The 17,444-nt window shown below is 45.8% G+C and overlaps 1 protein-coding gene across 2 annotated transcripts in view; it reads right to left on the reverse strand.

Annotated features, from left to right (window-relative positions):
- SUSD6 (sushi domain containing 6) overlaps window positions 1-17,444 on the reverse strand; it is an 88,896-nt gene that overhangs the window by 30,255 nt on the left and 41,197 nt on the right. For both annotated transcript variants that reach the window (XM_066638902.1, XM_066638910.1), the window contains exon 2: window positions 16,931-17,129. In XM_066638902.1, coding sequence (XP_066494999.1) covers window positions 16,931-17,051 — 121 coding nt within the window. In that variant the 5' untranslated portion in view covers window positions 17,052-17,129. The remainder of the gene's footprint in view (window positions 1-16,930; window positions 17,130-17,444) is intronic.

Raw genomic sequence — 17,444 nt, forward strand, 5'->3', positions numbered from 1 at the left:
ACACATTATCTTTAGTAGCCTGATTAAAGAATACACGGTGGATACAGCTGGAATTTCTACTATTTGTTTCCAGTGATTGGCCTGGTCTAGCCTGGAACTTTTCTGCACCAAAGGGCTAATACAAAAGGGGGTTAATCCCTTATCTACTCCTTTAGGGCATGTCATGGTTGATGGTACCTCCCCCTTGTCTTTTATCCTAAGTTCTGCTGCAAGAATGAGGGAAGAGTAGGGAGTCACATAGGCTCATGCCCTTGTAAGAGAAGGGTGAGGGATCCTATGTGAAGCTGTCCCCTGTGAGAGAGGGGGTGAGGTTGCACCTCTGTGAAAGAGGGGTGGGGAAGATCTGAAGTACTGCTATCAGGACTTGATGGGACATAGGGGAGGTGGTTTGGGAGTGGGCTGTTGGACTTTACAGACCAGGGTCTTCCCTTGCCCCCTCCCCCGTTCCTCAAGCTTTTAATTTTTAACTTCTAGTGTAGAAATTTCAGTGCCAAATTTAATTTAAGCAGGTGTATTGTTATAGTGGTTTATAGGGCTGGCCTCGCTGGTAAGGGATGTGTTTATCTTCAGAGCTTAGGGGAGGGGAACAGTGCCACCATCAACAGAGTGACAGGCCATAGAAGATATGGTGGTGGGGTGCAGGCTGGCCATTCGAGGGGAAGGAGGGTCCTTTGTAGACAGATTGTCCCTCTTTCCAGCCTGCCCTCCAGCTCTCTGACGACTGGGGGCCTTAGCAGTAGTGCCCTGGGTCTGAAACTGCTGCTCTTGAATGCCAGATCAGTCAATAACAAAACCTGTCTCATCCAGAATCTAATCCTGGGTGAGGATGCTGATCTGGCTGGCTTGTATTACAGAGACCTGGTTGGATGAAGCAGGAGTGAATCTTTCCCAGCTTTGTCCTCCAGGTTTCCAGGTAGTGCAGCAGCCACAATTGCAAGGATGGGGAGGGGGGGTTGCAATAGTCTATCGGGATTCCCTCTCCCTTGCCAGGAGCCCTACCTGGCAATTCACTGGGCTTGAGTGTCCGTATGTCTCATAGGAAGGGAGAGACAGGATTGGGATTGTGTTGGTATACTGTCCGCCTTGCTGCCCAACAGGCTCCCTGCCTTTGCTGACTTGGTTGATCTCGGACCCAGTTGCACTGGAGGCCTATTGGTGTTGGGGGACTTCAATGCGCACAGAGGCCCCAGAGGTAGGTGCAGCTCAGGATTTCATGGCTGCCATGGCAACCACGGGCCTGTCACAGAAGATTTTAACCCCTACTCACGAGGCTGGACACACATTAGACCTGGTGTTTGTGTCTGGGCAAAGGGAAGGTGACCTGGATGTGGAGATCAGTCCATTGTCATGGACAGATCACTTCCTGTAAGGTTTAGACTTGTTGCGGCCTCCTGTCTCCGCAGAGGCTGAGGGCCTTATTGTATAGTCCCACCCCCGAAGACTAATGGATCCGAATGGTTTCCGGGGATTTTCCTGCTGCTAAGATCAGCAACACATCTGAGGTTCGAGTTGACCTCTGGAATAGGGAGCTGGCCAGGGCTGTGAATGAGATTGCTCCTAAGCAGCATCTGCCACATAGCAGAGTCAATGCAGCTCCTTGGTTTACCGAGGAGCTGCAGATGAAGCGGCAGGGTAGACATCTTGAGCGACAGAGGAGAAAGATTCGTGACAAGTCTGATCGAACACAGGCTAGGGCCCATTATAGGGCCTACTCTGTGGTAATGATGGCAGTGAAGCGTTCCTTCTTCTCTGCCACCATCACATCCGCACAGAGCCTACCAGCAGAACTGTTCCGTGTTGTACAGTCTTCTCCATCAGACCCCAATAATTAATCAGGAGGAACACACGGAGGTCCGCTGTGACATGTTTGCCAGGTACTCTGTGGAAAAATTGCTCGGATTCGGCATGACTTGGGCTTCATGTTGACAATGTCTAGTGATGTCCCCATGGCATCTGTCAGTCCTGTTTTGTGGGATTCTTTCCAGCTTGTGGAACCTGAGGATGTGGACTGGATCCTTTGGAGTGTGAGGCCAGCCACCTGCCTGCTGGATCCGTGCCCAGCATGGCTGGTCAGATCTGCCCAGGAGGGACTGGCCGAGTGGACAGAGAGGGTAGAAAATTCATCTCTGAGGGAGGGGGTGTTGCCTCTGGCATTAAAGCAGGCAGTGGTTTGCCCCCTCCTGAAAAAGCCCCCTCTGGACCCCTCTATATTGGACAGCTATCGGCCAGTCTCAAGCCTCCCATTTCTGGGCAAAGTGATCCAGCAGGTGATGGCGTCACAGCTCCAGAGGATCCTGGATGAAGCAGATTATCTGGATCCCTCTCAATCTGGCTTCAGGCCTGGCTTTGGAATGGAGACAGCCTTGGTGGATGACCTATGCTGAGGGCTGGACGGAGGGAGTGCATCCTTGCTAGTCCTTTTGGACCTCTCAGCAGCTTTCAACACCATCAACCACGGTGTCCTTCTGGGGCGGTTGGCCAAGATGGGGCGGGGGCACTGTTTTGCAGTGGTTCTAGTCCTTTGACTGGTCCCAGATGGTGGTACTGGGGGACTCCTGCTTGGCACCCTAGCCCTTGAGCTGTGGGGTGCCACAAGGTTCTATATTGTCCCCCATGTTTAATATCTACATGAAACCACTGGGAGAGGTCATCTGGGGATTTGGAATTCAGTGCCATCAGTATGCGGATGACACTCAGCTCTATCTCTCCTTTCCACCGGACTCCAGGGTGGTTGTCTCTCTCCTGAAGCATTGCTTGGAGGCAGCTGGGATCTGGATGAGGGTGAACAAGCTGAAATTAAATCCAGACAAGACAGTGGTCCTCTTTGATGCGGGTGCTGGACTATCGCCCTGCTCTGAATGTATGTTTTTTTATTGTATTGTATTTTATGTATATATTGTGAGCCACCTTGGGTGCTCTTCGGGGAGAAAGGTGGAATACAAATCAAATAAATAAACTAATAAGCTCTAAGTATCTGTATCCTTTGTGCACAAGGCAAATTCAAGCTGATGGGGGAGCCAAGCTTGTTACTCTTAATAGAAACTTAAAGACAATAACTGTTTGTACCTGCCCATCCTTTAAACATTAAATACAAAAAGTTTTTCCAAAGAAATGGTACTCCTTTAACAAAACGTTGACCTTGACTAATTCAGTCTCTCCCAACTATCTTCTGTTACAGCTCAGTTCAGCAGTTTTATGAACCACATCCATTTCTCATACACTAAAATGAATAGAAATAGTTAAGAACATAAGAACAGCCCCGCTGGATCAGGCCAAAGGCCCATCTAGTCCAGCTTCCTGTATCTCACAGCGGCCCACCAAATGCCCCAAAGTAGTTCTACTTTGAAGCACTTGAAGTTTTGGGTTTGTGGTAACCTTCATCAGTTTTTTGTTTTGTTTCTGCTATGCACGTCAATCAGTACTACAATAGCCTCAAAGCAACTTTTCAATTAAGACGCAAACCTTCTACCTCTTAAAACCTGGAGGTTATGGTAATTCCCCTTTTGAAATGCTAATGTTATTACAAGCACAGTACCCAAAGACAAGTGGCAGGGCCTAGATGACAGAAGCTGGCAGTACCCTTACACAGATGGTTTAATCACAACCCTTTGTAAGCCATCTCACCTCCCACCTACACCCCCCAATAGCATTGCCTCTGAATTATGCTTGATAAGCCCTGCAGCTGTGGTCCAGACATGTACAGCCTGGTCACAGGGGGCAGTGAGAAAGTCTTCCAAGTGAAAAGCATGCCAATAACCTGCTCAGTGCTATGTGCAAATACAGTCTGTTCTCGTTATTTACTAGGGTTGGGTTCCTGGAAACCCCAGCAGCAAATTCACAGATAACAAACCATTGATCCTATAGGATCAATGAGACCTCCGGAAGGTCTCTGCATTGATCCTATGGGATCAATGGGGTTAGGTCCCTGCAACCTCTAGAACAGGGGTGCTCAATAGGTGGATCGCGATCTACCGGTAGATCGCAAGGCAAAATGAGTAGATCGCGGAGTGCCGACCCCCCCCTTCAGGTGCCTCTGGGAGGAAACACCGGGAGTAAGGCCCATTGTACTCAATGGGGCTTACTCCCAGGTAAGTGTGGCTAGGATTGCAGCCTCACAGCCTAATCCTAGGCATGTCTACTCAGGAGTAAGTCCTGTTATACTCAGTGGGGCTCAAGGTACACCAACATACATTGTACACATAAATGTTATATGTTATGATGGCGCAAACATTGTAAAAAAAGCTCTGGTAGATCTCCGGGCCTTGCTGGGTTTCAAAGTAGCTCTCGAGCCAAAAAAAGTGTGAGCACCCCTGCTCTAGAAGATCTCTGCAGCATTCAGGAAGACAGCAGGGACATTCTGGAGTCTGCAAGAACTTTCAGAACGGCCCCTGTGACCAGCATGGACCTCTTTCAAATGGTTGGGGAAAATTTCTGAAGCTTTTGCTGGCCATTTCTGCCCAACACTGCATACACACAACAGAAATGGGTTAAAGAGGTCTGCACTGGTCATCAGCACCATTCTGAATGTCCCTGCTGCCTCTGGAAGGTTTCTGCAGCATTCAGAGACCTGTTGAATAGCAGATAGTAAGAACACATGCATGGAAAACATGAGGTCAGTGGCACATCTGCCCCTTGTAGATACAGGAATTTGCATATAAAGAAAACTGATTGTATTGAGCACTGAGTTTCACATATATTCTCAGGCAGTCTTACAGCATGCTTGAGGGACTAACTGGTTGCATTCAAAGGGGAGGCAATATTAGTCAGCTCACAGTTTTAGCTACTGCATCAGAAACTGTTCTATTCTTTGGAAGCATGCAACACCAAAGCACCAGGAAGGTTCTTTCTTGAGGTACGTTCCTCTCAAAATGCCGAGCAGAATATCCACTGGTGGATACAGTACTGACAGACAAGAGCTTGTAGGAAAAGGCTTTTCATTGCCACTGACCAAGGAATAACCACTTGTGTTCTTTGCCAAACAGTGTCTGTTGGCCCACCTGAAACACCATCACACTTAATTAAGATGCTGGATTGTACAAAAGTGTCACCTCTTCCTTCTTCCAATTTGTAGGTATTTCAAGAAGTCTTCAAGTAGACTACACACAAAGCCTCAAGAGCCTTCAGTCAAGCGGAAACTAGGCAAACATTTATAACATTTCAACAGGTGAAAAAACACCATTAACTGGCAGAATCCACTGCTGATTAAGCTACTGTATTCAGTGAATGAATATTCCAGTGTTTCAAAGTTGTTTCCATTCCATCGCTGTGCCTTGGCTGGACTTGGTGATGAACATTTTAAGAGGGTGTGCCAAAAGCAGTAAAAACTGAGATTTCATATAAAGAAGCCATTTTATCACAAGTTCACTGCAGCAGTATATCCTGTCTCCTCATACAGTTTCACAGTAAGGCAGGCGACTTGCACAGGGGGAGAAGGAGCAAACATCAAAAAAATAGCTAAGAGGAAATTGCTGCATGTGAATAATCAATGGCATTTTATTTATTTATAGCTATTTCCAATGTGTAAATGCTTTAAAATTAGCATGTTGCAAAGTAAGCCAGGTTGAGCTATTCACCATCCATATGGCAGACTCATTTGCCCACTCTATGTCCCAGTGAATCTGGGTAACATTTCAAAGAGGGGACATGCATTTATAAACACACGTTATGTCACATTTCAGGGAGTGTGGGCTAGTTACAGTTTCCTGGCACATACCCCAAGTATTTGCATGAATTTATCCTTGACTGTCTTCAAGAGGAGATATGGAGGACAAAGGGTAGGCTCACCTGCCATGTGAACAGAATCTGAACAGTTATGTGGTTCAATTTCTTGCTTGCCTATGACACTCAGGATAGCCTGGAGAGACTTGCTGTTTCTTAGCCTACCTAACACCCAGTACGATTTGTCACAAGACTAAAATATGGCTCCAAGCTTCTTGAAAGGAATGACAGCATCCAAATATAGTGGACAGTCTCCCCATCATTGTCCTCCTACATCAATGGTGTTGCTGAACCTGGTTGCTCTGGAACATCTTCAACAACTGCCTTTTCCTTCTTTTATCCACCCCATGCTAAAACCCATTTCTATGTTCTTACTACATCAATATTCTGCCTTTCTACCACAGTAGAACTCAAGGAAGCCTTTGGCTTCCTCAGCAGTATCCCATTCTAGCACAGACCAGCTGTTCAGCATAAGCAAGGTAGCTGAATCATGTGCCCTCAGACCATACTTAGGACCATAGAAATTTTTCCCCAGATATGATTTTTAAGAATATTTATATAGCGTTCTTCAATAAAAGTTCACAAGGCAGCTTACACAGTCAAAAAATTTAGAGCTCGACACCTTCCCCCACTGCAAGGGAATATTGAAACCCTTCTGATCTTACTGCCATTTTCCATTACAGACCTGCTAAAACACTTCACAGGCACTTTCAATACCATGCTTTTTAAGGCTCTCCAAAATACACGAAGTTATTTTTTGTGATGCAGGTAGCTTAATATTCAAGCCTTGCTGGATTTGAGCATTTTCATCATTATACATATTTTACAGTAATTTCAGGAGCCCAAATATTTTAAGGCTATGGGATACCGGATGTTTTATTTTCTGAATGCCCAAATAGTTCATATATCACTAAAACCAGTGTTTTTGTTATTTTGCTACGTGTAAAGTATATTCACTCTCAGGCAGAGAACAGAATCAAGCTTATAGTACAATCCTATGCAGGTCTACTCAGAACTGAGTTCAGAAAGATTTACTCTCAGGTACGTGTGCATCAGACTGCAGTCTTAGTGGCCCAAATCACAATCCAGTGTCACAAGTCTTGTGTGCCATGTCCTAGACCAGGTGTCTCCAAACCCTGACCTGGGGGCCAGATGCGGCCGCGGAGAGCTTCTGTCTGGCCCACAGCCAGCCTCTGATCCCCTGAGAGCCTCTGGCCCAGTTGACCTAATACAACCTGAGTTGTGCTTGTGGGGTGGGGGAATGGGGGTCCATTTAAGTGTATGTGCTTTATTTCTTGGGCTGTGTTGGTGTTCGTTGAAATCCTGGACATTTGAGCCCATTCATTCCTTCATTCATTTCAGTCATTCATCTAAGTTCCATCTCTAATGTTATATTTAATTTTTCTTTCTGGCCCTTGACACCGTGCCAGATATTTGATGCGGCCCTTCAGCCAAAAAGTTTAGAGACCCCTGTCCTAGACCTACCTGGTACCACATACTGCAGCATGAAAACAAAGACGACTTTGGGGAAGAGTACTCCCCACTAATAATAATGTGGGCACACAAAGGAAAATGCATCCAACAAGAAACTGGAGATGAGGCAGGGAGGGAAGAGAAATACTGGAAGTTCTTTCTAGAGCTCTCGCCTGCACTTCAGCATTAATGTCACAGGAGACACTGAAGCATGTGAGTGCTTTCTTTTCTGAGAACAGATCAGTGTTTGTGCTCAGTATGGTATATTCAGAACACAAAATTAGTCATCTGTTAGCAACATTAGTATATGATTCAGCAGAAACAAGGTCTGGATGGCATCAGCATTAAGAGGCCACTGTGTTCTCTGTGGAACAGCTGTCAACCCAATGCAGTCCCTTCAGTACTACAGTGAACACACAGCTGCCAGAATGCACAGCCTCCCCTATTCAGTGCAGGGGAGAGCTCCGTGCAATGGGTGTGTGTGTGTGTGCGTGCACACCGAAGCTGTTGAACTGTGAAACCCTTCACGAGGAATTACGTGCTCACTTCACCCCACAACTTCCATATTTAGAAAATATATTCTAATCAGAGTCAATGCCTACACTTTTATCAAATAAGCCAATAGGTGGTTCATTTTGGTAACTCACCAACAGTGCAACATTACAAGCTCTTACTGCATGACTGTAAGCATGAGGTCAGAGTTCAAACACAATTATACTGTATGACTTGTTTATCTGTTTGGCTCTGCAGCACAAGAATGCTCTGTCATTATCTTTCCAATTCAGAAGACATTTAAAACCACCAAAAGAGTTTGAATAAGAATCTAAAGGGCACACCTCCCAATAGCATAACCCCAAACTGTATTCAAGCCAATTACATTTCTCTTGTGTCTATGAACAATTCTCCTGATAAGCTCAAGTTCTAATAAGGGATTTCACATGCAGCTGTGAACACAGATTTAGCCCAAGGCATTTTCTATTAGAATTCCTGATGCCACCTTCATTCTGTACCGGCTACTGCTGACAAAACACAATAGACCAGAGGTTCTCAAACGGTGGGTTGCAAGAGGATTTCAGGTGGGTCACAAGAAGCTGGCATCCACCATCTTGGAAAAGGGCAAAAAAACCTGGCCCGCACCATTTTGAAAGAGGGCAAAGCCTCGGCGCCGCCATTTGGGACTTCCTCAGGCGCATAAGAACACAAAAACAGCCCTGCTGGACCAGGCCATAGGCCCATCTAGTCCAGCTTCCTGTATCTCACAGCAGCCCACCAAATGCCCCAGGGAGCACACCAGATAACAAGAGACCTCCCTTGCATCTGGCATTCTGACATAACCCATTTCTAAAATCAGGAGGTTGCACATACACATCGTGGCTTGTAAGCCATAATGGATTTTTCTTCCTGAAACTTGTCCAATCCCCTTTTAAAGACATCCAGGCCAGATGCCATCACCACATCCTGCGGCAAGGAGTTCCACAGACCAACCACACACTGAGTAAAGAAATAATTTCTTTTGTCTGTCCTAACCCTCCCAACACTCAATTTTAGTGGATGTCCCCTGGTTCTGGTGTTATGTGAGGGTAAAGAGCATCTCTCTACCCACTTTATCCTTCCCATGCAGAATTTTGCATGTCTCAATCATGTCCTCCTTCAGTCTCTTTTCTAGGCTGAAGATGCCCAAACGCTGTAGGAAGAAGTGGCTCGCACAGGCGCAGAGCAGCCAGCGTACTGCTTTTCTTGTGAGAGCGTGCTACTGCCTGGCCCAGTTCCTGGGAGAGGAGAGCCTCCCTGCAGGTTTTCAGGTGCATGCTCCCTAATCTTGGTTCCCTTTTGACCTCACAGGCAGCCTGGAGGGGCGCCCTGAGGTGCACTGAAGTGTAAGCTCTGGCAGCAGCAGCGTCTGTCCTTCTCCCTGGCACACACCCGCACTTTCCTGGAAGTAAGCCCCATTGACTCTAATGGGGCTTACTTCTGATTAGGCTGGCAGGCAGTCAAGATGAGCCCGCAGCAGGGTCAGCTTGGTGGAGGGAGGGAGGGAGAGGTGCACATGCTGCTGTTGCCCGTGGGAGGTGAGAGGAAGCCTGGAGGGACGCCCTGAGTGGAGCTCCTGGAAGGTGGCGGCAGCAGCAGCAGTGTTCGCACCTCTCCCTGGCACAGGACGCTCCTCCAGGCTCCCTCTCGCCTGCCTGTGTCAGAGAGGTGCAATCGCTGCTGCCGCCACCACCGCCATCTTCCAGGGGCTCCACTCAGGATGTCCCTCCAGGCTTCCACTCGCCTCCCATGGGCTCCACAGGCCACTGCAGCGTGCACACCTCTCCGTGGCACAGGCAGGTAAGAAGGAGGCTGGAGGGGCACCCTGTGCTAGAGCTGCTGGAAGGCAGCAGTGGCAGCAGCTGCAAGAGCCACGTAGGCACCTTTCCCTGGCACAGGGTACTCCTCCAGGCTCCCTCTCACACTCCTGCTTGTGCCTCCTTCCAGGAGCTCCACTCAGGGCATCTCTCTAGGCGCCCTCTCGCCTGCCTGTGCCAGGGAGAGGTGCAAACGCAGCTGCCACTGCCACTGCCACTGCCTCCATTGGGCTCTCGCCTCCCATGGGTTCCACTGGCTGCGGCAGTGTCCTCACCTCTCCCTGGCACAGGCAGGTGAGGAGGCTGGAGGGGCTCTCCCCCGCTCCATCACCAGGTGCCAAGGTGCCCGCCCCTCACCTGCTGCTGGTGGTGGTGGTCCTCAGTCCCCAGCCCACCCCTCTCCCTCTCTCCCTCCTCCACCAAGCCAACCCCACTGTGGCGCTGCCCTCCCCAGAGCAGGTTCGCCCCCCTGCCACCTCACTCTGGCAAAGATAAAGGACAGCGCTGTCACCATTGCCATCTCTCACAGCCACAACAAGCAAGTGCTCCCTTCCAGTGTAGCTACCCCACTGTTTTGCTTCTTTTAGCAGCTGGGAGGGGAAGAGTGGAGCATCCCTATCTTCCTCCTTCAGCGGTGAGGGGGATGCTCCATCGCTCCCAACATTTCTCTGATGCACACCATTAAAAGTAGTCAAAGAGATAAGATGCATCTCTCTAAGTGCCTTGGCCTCTGCACTGAGAATATGTCTGAGAAGCCACAGATGGGGTTAGACTAGATGACCTTTTAGATAGCTTGCAATTCCATGACTTGGCTGATCTTTGGGGTTGTATGTGAAATGAACTGAAAGTGAGGTCAGAGCATGTGGCTGAGAGCATTTTAATGATCTTCTTCAGGGTTGCTAGAGAGTGAAATGGGGGTTGGACTAGATTACCTTTTCCATGATTTTAGTGATCTTCAGGGTTGTATGTGAAATGGGCTGAAAGTACTGAGCATATGTCACAAATATTTTGTACCAGATGTTGTCTTAATTTTATTCTTTCTGCTTGATAGCAATGGTAGCAGGGGGAGGAGAATTGTAAAAAGCTTCTGAGCTGGAATATTTTCTCTTGTCATTTACAGTTTGAGTTGCTAGGTAGGAACAGTGATGTCACTTCCTGCTTGACGACATCACTTCTGGTTCTGGCCTCACAGTGATGACACTTCCTGTTTGATAATGTCACTTTCAGTCATGACATCACTTCCAGGTTGATGACATCATTTCCGGTGAGTCCCAGATAGATCGTAATTCTTAGAAGTGGGTCCCGGGTTGAAAAGGGTGAGAACCACTACAATAGACTACTGGCAACTCAAGACCATTTGTTAACGTATGAAAATTCTAAGCTTCAAATACTGCTGCATATCATTTAGGACCAGTACTGCGCGCAATGTAGGTAATCATTTGTAAACTGCATTCAGAACAATGCAACTTGTCTGAGAACTGCTTCTACAAAACAAAATTCCCTCCTACACTTAACACACTTTGAGCTTCCACAAAAATGTCTCAAGGCAAATTTGGTCTTATAAACAACTTATTCCCCCTGCCTCTTATTTCCATTTTCTCCACAAACAGTATAGTTTTTTCTTCATCCAGGAGTTATATCCTCTCTACCCTGTATTAGAGGATTTGAGTGAACCATCAAAAATCCAGCAGCATTTTTTTAAAATTCAGACAGCAGGTTTTGTACTCTGCTATTAGGCATAGACTTGAAATAAAAAAAGGAATAAAAAGGTATTAGCACTCAAGGTGGTTATTTGCAGATGCCATGCTGTCTAGCCAGTGCAGAAACTTGGTTGCATTCTGGGGCGATTTGGTGACAAAACATTTAGTTTCAGCAAAATTAGAGCATCACTGGAATGGGGTGGCACCTCTTTGGAAAGATGACCACACTCCTCCGAAGTACTGCAGCTACTTGTGGTATAAATGCTAACGGTCCTGCAAGCAGCTGCCAAAGCCTGCAAGCAGCTGCCAAAGGCAAGCTAAGGTAAACCAAGGCTTTCATTTAAAATGAGACATAGCCAGGCCAGATCTGTCATCACCCTTCATTTTCTGCCTCTATGTAAATCGCGGTTGGGGGTGCGCAAAGGTGAAGATGCAAATCAGAATTGGGGCAGCAGGGGTTTAGCTCTCCACTTTCCCCAGGAAGAATTTTCACTGGAACCACAGTGTGGGGTGCAAGAGTTATATACCCCCACCCCTCATGCTCCTGATTAAGCCCTCCCCCCAGTGGTATTTACATAAAAAACATGCACACACAAAAGCTTAATGACACATTTGAAGTCAGGATTAGTTAGGCCAACAGACATTGAATACATCAAAATGTTTTATTTATTTTTGTTGCCATCTCAGAAGATAGAAGCATTAAGACACCTTCCCTCCAAAGCCTCCTGTATCTATTTATTATTCATGTTGGCAACATGAAGCCCTCAGACCGAACCACTCTTCCTCCTGTGCCCACGGCTTTCTTTCCAGGCTCTAAGTGGGAGATGGAGACCATGGACCCAGCTAGCCCAGACTTACAGACTCATCCACAAAAATGACAAGTCCTTTAAAGAAAGCGAGTGGCAGCTCTTTGGAAAGATGATTACCGTTTTCCAAGGTAGGACAGTTACCTGGAAGAAGATAGCAGTATTTTACCCTGGGGCTATTACTGATTATATCCAGATGGAACCTTCACATTCAGAGAAAGCCTATATTGAATGTCAGGTGATGAGGTCAAAGAAGCAAAGACTGTCAGTCTCCCTACTTTTGCCAGGAATTCCCCACCTATACAACTTTTTTTATTTGGGCAGCACTCACACAAATGCAAACTTCTAGTTAGTGTTTGAAGGCTTTATTCAGAAAGCATAAACTATATTATACACACATGGTCTGTAGGCGTTTATTCCCCATGAGGACGATCATAATCAGTGAAGGAACTAGAAAGAGTTTAAATTCCTTTGTGGGAAATTTGAAGGGATGGATGCCAACATCAAGATTTTCCAGTGTTAAGATCTCTGCATTTGAAGTGGAAGCCATTCATCTTTTAATCCTGAATGCAGTCATGCAGTGCCCCAGGGTGTTCTTCTGCACAGCTTTCTAGTCAACAGAAGAACTGTGAAACAGGCCCTACCTTCCTAACAAACAAGTCATGAATAGCATGCATTCCTTCCTAAAGCAGAAGGAAGGATTCTCCTATTTCTCTCTCCAACCCCATTTTAATGTTTCTTCAGAGTTCATAGCACAGAGAATACAGGTTCAGACTCCGTAACTGCAGATTCAGAACCTGCCGTCTTAACTAACCATGGTTTCCAAATCCACAGTGAAAGCTGGACCTGAGCTTCCAGATGATACCAAAGATGCCACCGAAGATGCTATGGGTCTTTCTGAGGCCCACAGAGACCATATGCAGCCTCTACAGGCTTCAGGACACACACACCCCCGCCCCACACTTTAAAGGGTACAGTACTTCTGGTTTTCAGCAAAAACTGGAAGTACCCTTCAAACTGCTTCTGAGGGATTTCAGAAGGCTGTAGAGGCCACACATGGTCTCTACAAGCCTCAAAAAGGCTTGGACTCGAACAAGGTGTTTCAAGTTCCTGTGGGTTGAAACCTATGGATTCCATTATCCACAGGTTACAATATCTGGGGAGAGTTCAGAAATGGATCCCCCTCTCATGCCTCCACATGTATTAGCATTTTATGAAACCTAAAGGAGCTTGTTCATGTGACCATGCCATTTGCAAATGAGTAGGGACACACTTGGAGGACTGAGCTCATGACAAATAAATAGATTTGGATTCACCATGTCTGTCTCAGCACATCTTTATGCAGTCCATTTCCTCACAGCCACACATGCTGTTGTGTTTTATTTATTATGACAATACATGCTGCTGTGTTGTCATTTTCCAAAACCCGTTTATGACAGTGACTCACTAGAGTCTTAGGATACCTAAAGTTTACATCATTCAAAAGGAACATCTGGCTGGAAGACTCATGAATATTTCAAGTTCCAGACTGATCTCCTAAACAATTCGTTATTGTTTATTATGAAATCCCAGAAACAGAACTGCCGGACACATCATGTCTGATAATGCTTACCCATGTCTCAAGCTCATTCTAACACAAAGAGGCCATTGAACAGCAAAAAGACCAAAACATTTGCAAATATATGTCTTCTACAAATTTATCCCCCACATAACATGCATTTTTAGTTCTGAAAACTGGAAAAATCGAAGAAATGTGTTTCAAGGACAAGAGAACCCATTTCAAACCGTGTGAGCGAAGTGGGTGTTTTTCTCTTGATTTCAAATCAATGGCAGGCTTTTTTATTAGGTTACAACATCTAAGACATTGCTACAAGTGGACATTAATTCTATACCTAGAACCCTCAACTTCTCCCTGCAGCTACTATCCAATTCCCAACAGATACAAAACAATCATTTATCTTCAAGCAGAAGCTTCTGACCATGTCAGGAAAGGTGTCTAAAATTCACTTTTTTCCTCAAGAAGATTTTTTGTACTTGGGCATACTTATCCATGTGTCTTACATACTAACTGCTCATTTCAAGCATTAAGAAATGAATGGGATGCAGCAGGCAAGCATGTCTAAAGCTGCCCTGCACTGGGGTCAGACTGTTGTTCAACTCAGTATTGGCTCTACTAACGGGCAACATCTCTCCAGGGCTTCAGGCAGGAGTCTTTTCCCCAGCTGTATCCAGAGATTCTAGGGACTGCACCTGGAACCTTTTGCTATGATACTTATTTGATAATGTTGCTGGATATCAGTTGTCTAATCAATCCCAAAAGAAAAAATATGGGAACATTGCACATTCCACACCCAAGTTACCAGCCCTCTCCTCCTTTTATACAGAAGAACAAGGAGCCACTGAAGCTCTTATCTTCTCTTGAGAATGAAAGGTGTTTAGCATACTGAAGTCTTAGTATATAAGTAGATGCCTTGTGGACAGGGTAAGAAGGAAAAGCCAACAAGTGCTTGTATTCTGCAGGGATACACTATAACCTGCCATGTGCTCTTATTCTAGTAGAGACTAGAATAAAGGGGTGTACTCTGGATCAACTGCTGATGTTCTAAGAGCAATACTTTTCTCCTTGCCCCTCACAGGTGCTGAGGACAGCAGCTAATTATATAGGGCTGGGCTTTTCTCAAAGGGCCCACAACCAAGGTAACTGTAACAGGCAGCAACTGCCAGCAGTATTATTGCTGGGAAGGGTCTTGTTTCATCTACTGCTCCCCCACCTCAAGTGCCAGGAGATGCTGTGTTGGAAAAACAGCAGTGCTCAACAAGACCTAGACAGACCAAAACATCTGGTTGCTTAAGGTCAGTTTAACAAAGACTGGGTTATTTCTTGGAGGCGAGCCCTTTAAGCTGTCCATAGGACAATAGGACTCTTCTTTTCAAGGGTCCGATTTGGAAAGGGGCAGGATTTGTTTTGTGGTCAGTTCCATAGCTGGAGGGTAGAAATAGCACTATTCTTACTGGGTAGGAAGACAAATTTATTCTGATATATTAAAATAAATCCCTAACATAAGCTTTACCACTACACTAAGTTAGCAGTTTAGCTAAGATGGGAGGGCATCTACATCCATTTTGAAGGAGAGGCTGAAGAAATGGGAGAGATCTGGACATGGTCACCCAGTGAGTGGAAGACCAAGGGAGGGGGTGGTCAGCTACTATTTTACCTATTCCTCCTTCTGGACGGCACCCCAGACAATGATCCTGTGGAAGGATTAATGGCAGGCCCCTAGGCCGAACATTAAATCAATTAATGGGAACACAATTGCCATCCAGGATTTAATCCGGAACGAGCATGCTGACTTGAGAAATGTCTAATGGAGATCTGGCTGGCTGAAGTGGTTTGTGAACCTCTTCCAGCTTTGAGCACTAGGGCTTTCTGTATAGCAACACGTGAAGCTGGGATGGGGGTGGGGTTAGAGAGTAGGAAGAAGACAGAGTTGGAGTCACTGTGGTGTACTGCAGTTTCCTCATGGAAACTTAACCTCATGAAACTTCATGAGAGTCACTGAGAAGTGAGCCTAGTCTTATCTACATAGCCCTGCTAGTATTTCTTGGTCATAAGAAAAAGTACACCAGAGATAGAGTCAAGAAAACCGAACGTCACAGCTTTATTCTCTTGACAGTTCTCAAACCTTTTAACAATGGGATCCCCTTTTTAAATGATCTCCCTAGCTTGATAAGACTAAGAAAAAAGTTTCACTTTACCAGCCTCTCAAGCCTCTTATCTTTTTCACTATGGCGGGAGCAGTGCCTCCTGGAGCATTTGTTGAGCTCCCCATTCTTAGGACAAGGAAAATTCTGGTGGCCTCGCATTCCCCTCAGCCTGCCCTTCAAAGTAGATCAAGGCACATTCACCTACTCTTACATGTATGTGTAAGGCACATTCACCTACTCTTACATGCATGTGTAAGGCTCAATACATTTTCCTTGTCAGCTATCAGTTTCACAAACCACCAAAAGTCAGGTTGAGACTCTGTTTGAGAACCATTCTAGCACTTAAACAAGAACATCTGAAGGAGTCTTTCCCTAACCTTCTACATAACTGATGCCACACTCAAGATTACATACACACATTTGTGTTACTTCACTAAAATAATTAGGCCCACCCTAGTACCACATTTCACTAGGAAAGATTAGGACTTCTGCTTCACTCACCAGTATGCACCAGAAGGGCAAGAACCTCCCATCCTTACAAGTACACCAAGATCATGTAAGTAAGCTGCCTTAAGAAACAGGACATACAAGTCCAGCCTATTTATACACCGATTTTTTTATACACAGATTTGACTCGACACGAAAGGCCCCCTGCAAATGAGAAAGAATGTGCTGATCCCTGGAGAAGGGGAAAAATGCATCCCTTTAAAATCAGTTCTAAAAACTGAACAGCCCTTTAACAGCCTCCTTAATGAGACAGAGAGGGCAGCTGGCTGACAATCCATCAATCCTTCTCTCTCCTTAGGATCCCTCTCTTCCCCCAGTATGTGAAAGAAAGGTGATCATTTTGCATTGGTGAAGGGAGGGGCTGAGTGAAGTGCTGATGGATTGTCTTCTTAATGACTCTCATCTTAGAGTCAATAGGTCAGCAAGGCTGTTTTTCAATCACTGGAGCAAAGAAACTTTGTTTTTTAAATTGATTTGCTATAGTGCAGTTTTTTATCCATGTGAGTGCTTGGAAAGGAACCCAAGCGAATTAGTCTCAACCTGTACACTTTTAGCTGTCAAACATATTTAGGGAAAGGAGCTCATCTTTAATACACAGCTATTGCTACCTGCCATGAGCAATCAAGACTGAGAGGACTAGAAACATAAGAGAAGTAGGAAATGCATTACTTACAGGATTCCAGTCCTTCCACCATGAGGGTACTGAAGGTAACCAATGGAAAAAATATCCCATGACTGAGCAAAGCAAACAGCGACGTTGTGGTGATCTTTGTTACTACCATTCCATGGCACATCTTTTAGACACCAACTGTTTTCAACCTCTGTTTCCTGCTGAAAGTTTTAAGGTTTTGTCTGGCTGGGATCACTTCTACCTACAAACAAGAGGGAGAAAAAGGGGTTAAAATATATCCATGCCAGGAAAAAGGAGATTCAGAATATTTGGAAGCCTCCCAAATGAATACAAAGGCCCTGGTTTAAGTCAGTTACATGGGGGGGGGGGGGTTGAGGGAGTAAGAATAAAAAAATGAAATGGAAAAAACAAGAGGCAGGAAACACATAAGAGCCCAAGAGTCCACAAAAGAGCTTTGCTTGAACTGACTTGAGTTCAGACAGGCTGTACATAAAGCCTAACACGTGATTAAGTTTGTATATCTTCAAGGATTCAAAAAAGAATCTGGCAAACTGTC

This window comes from Tiliqua scincoides, chromosome 1 (genome assembly GCF_035046505.1).
Source record: "Tiliqua scincoides isolate rTilSci1 chromosome 1, rTilSci1.hap2, whole genome shotgun sequence".
NCBI lineage: Eukaryota > Metazoa > Chordata > Lepidosauria > Squamata > Scincidae > Tiliqua > Tiliqua scincoides.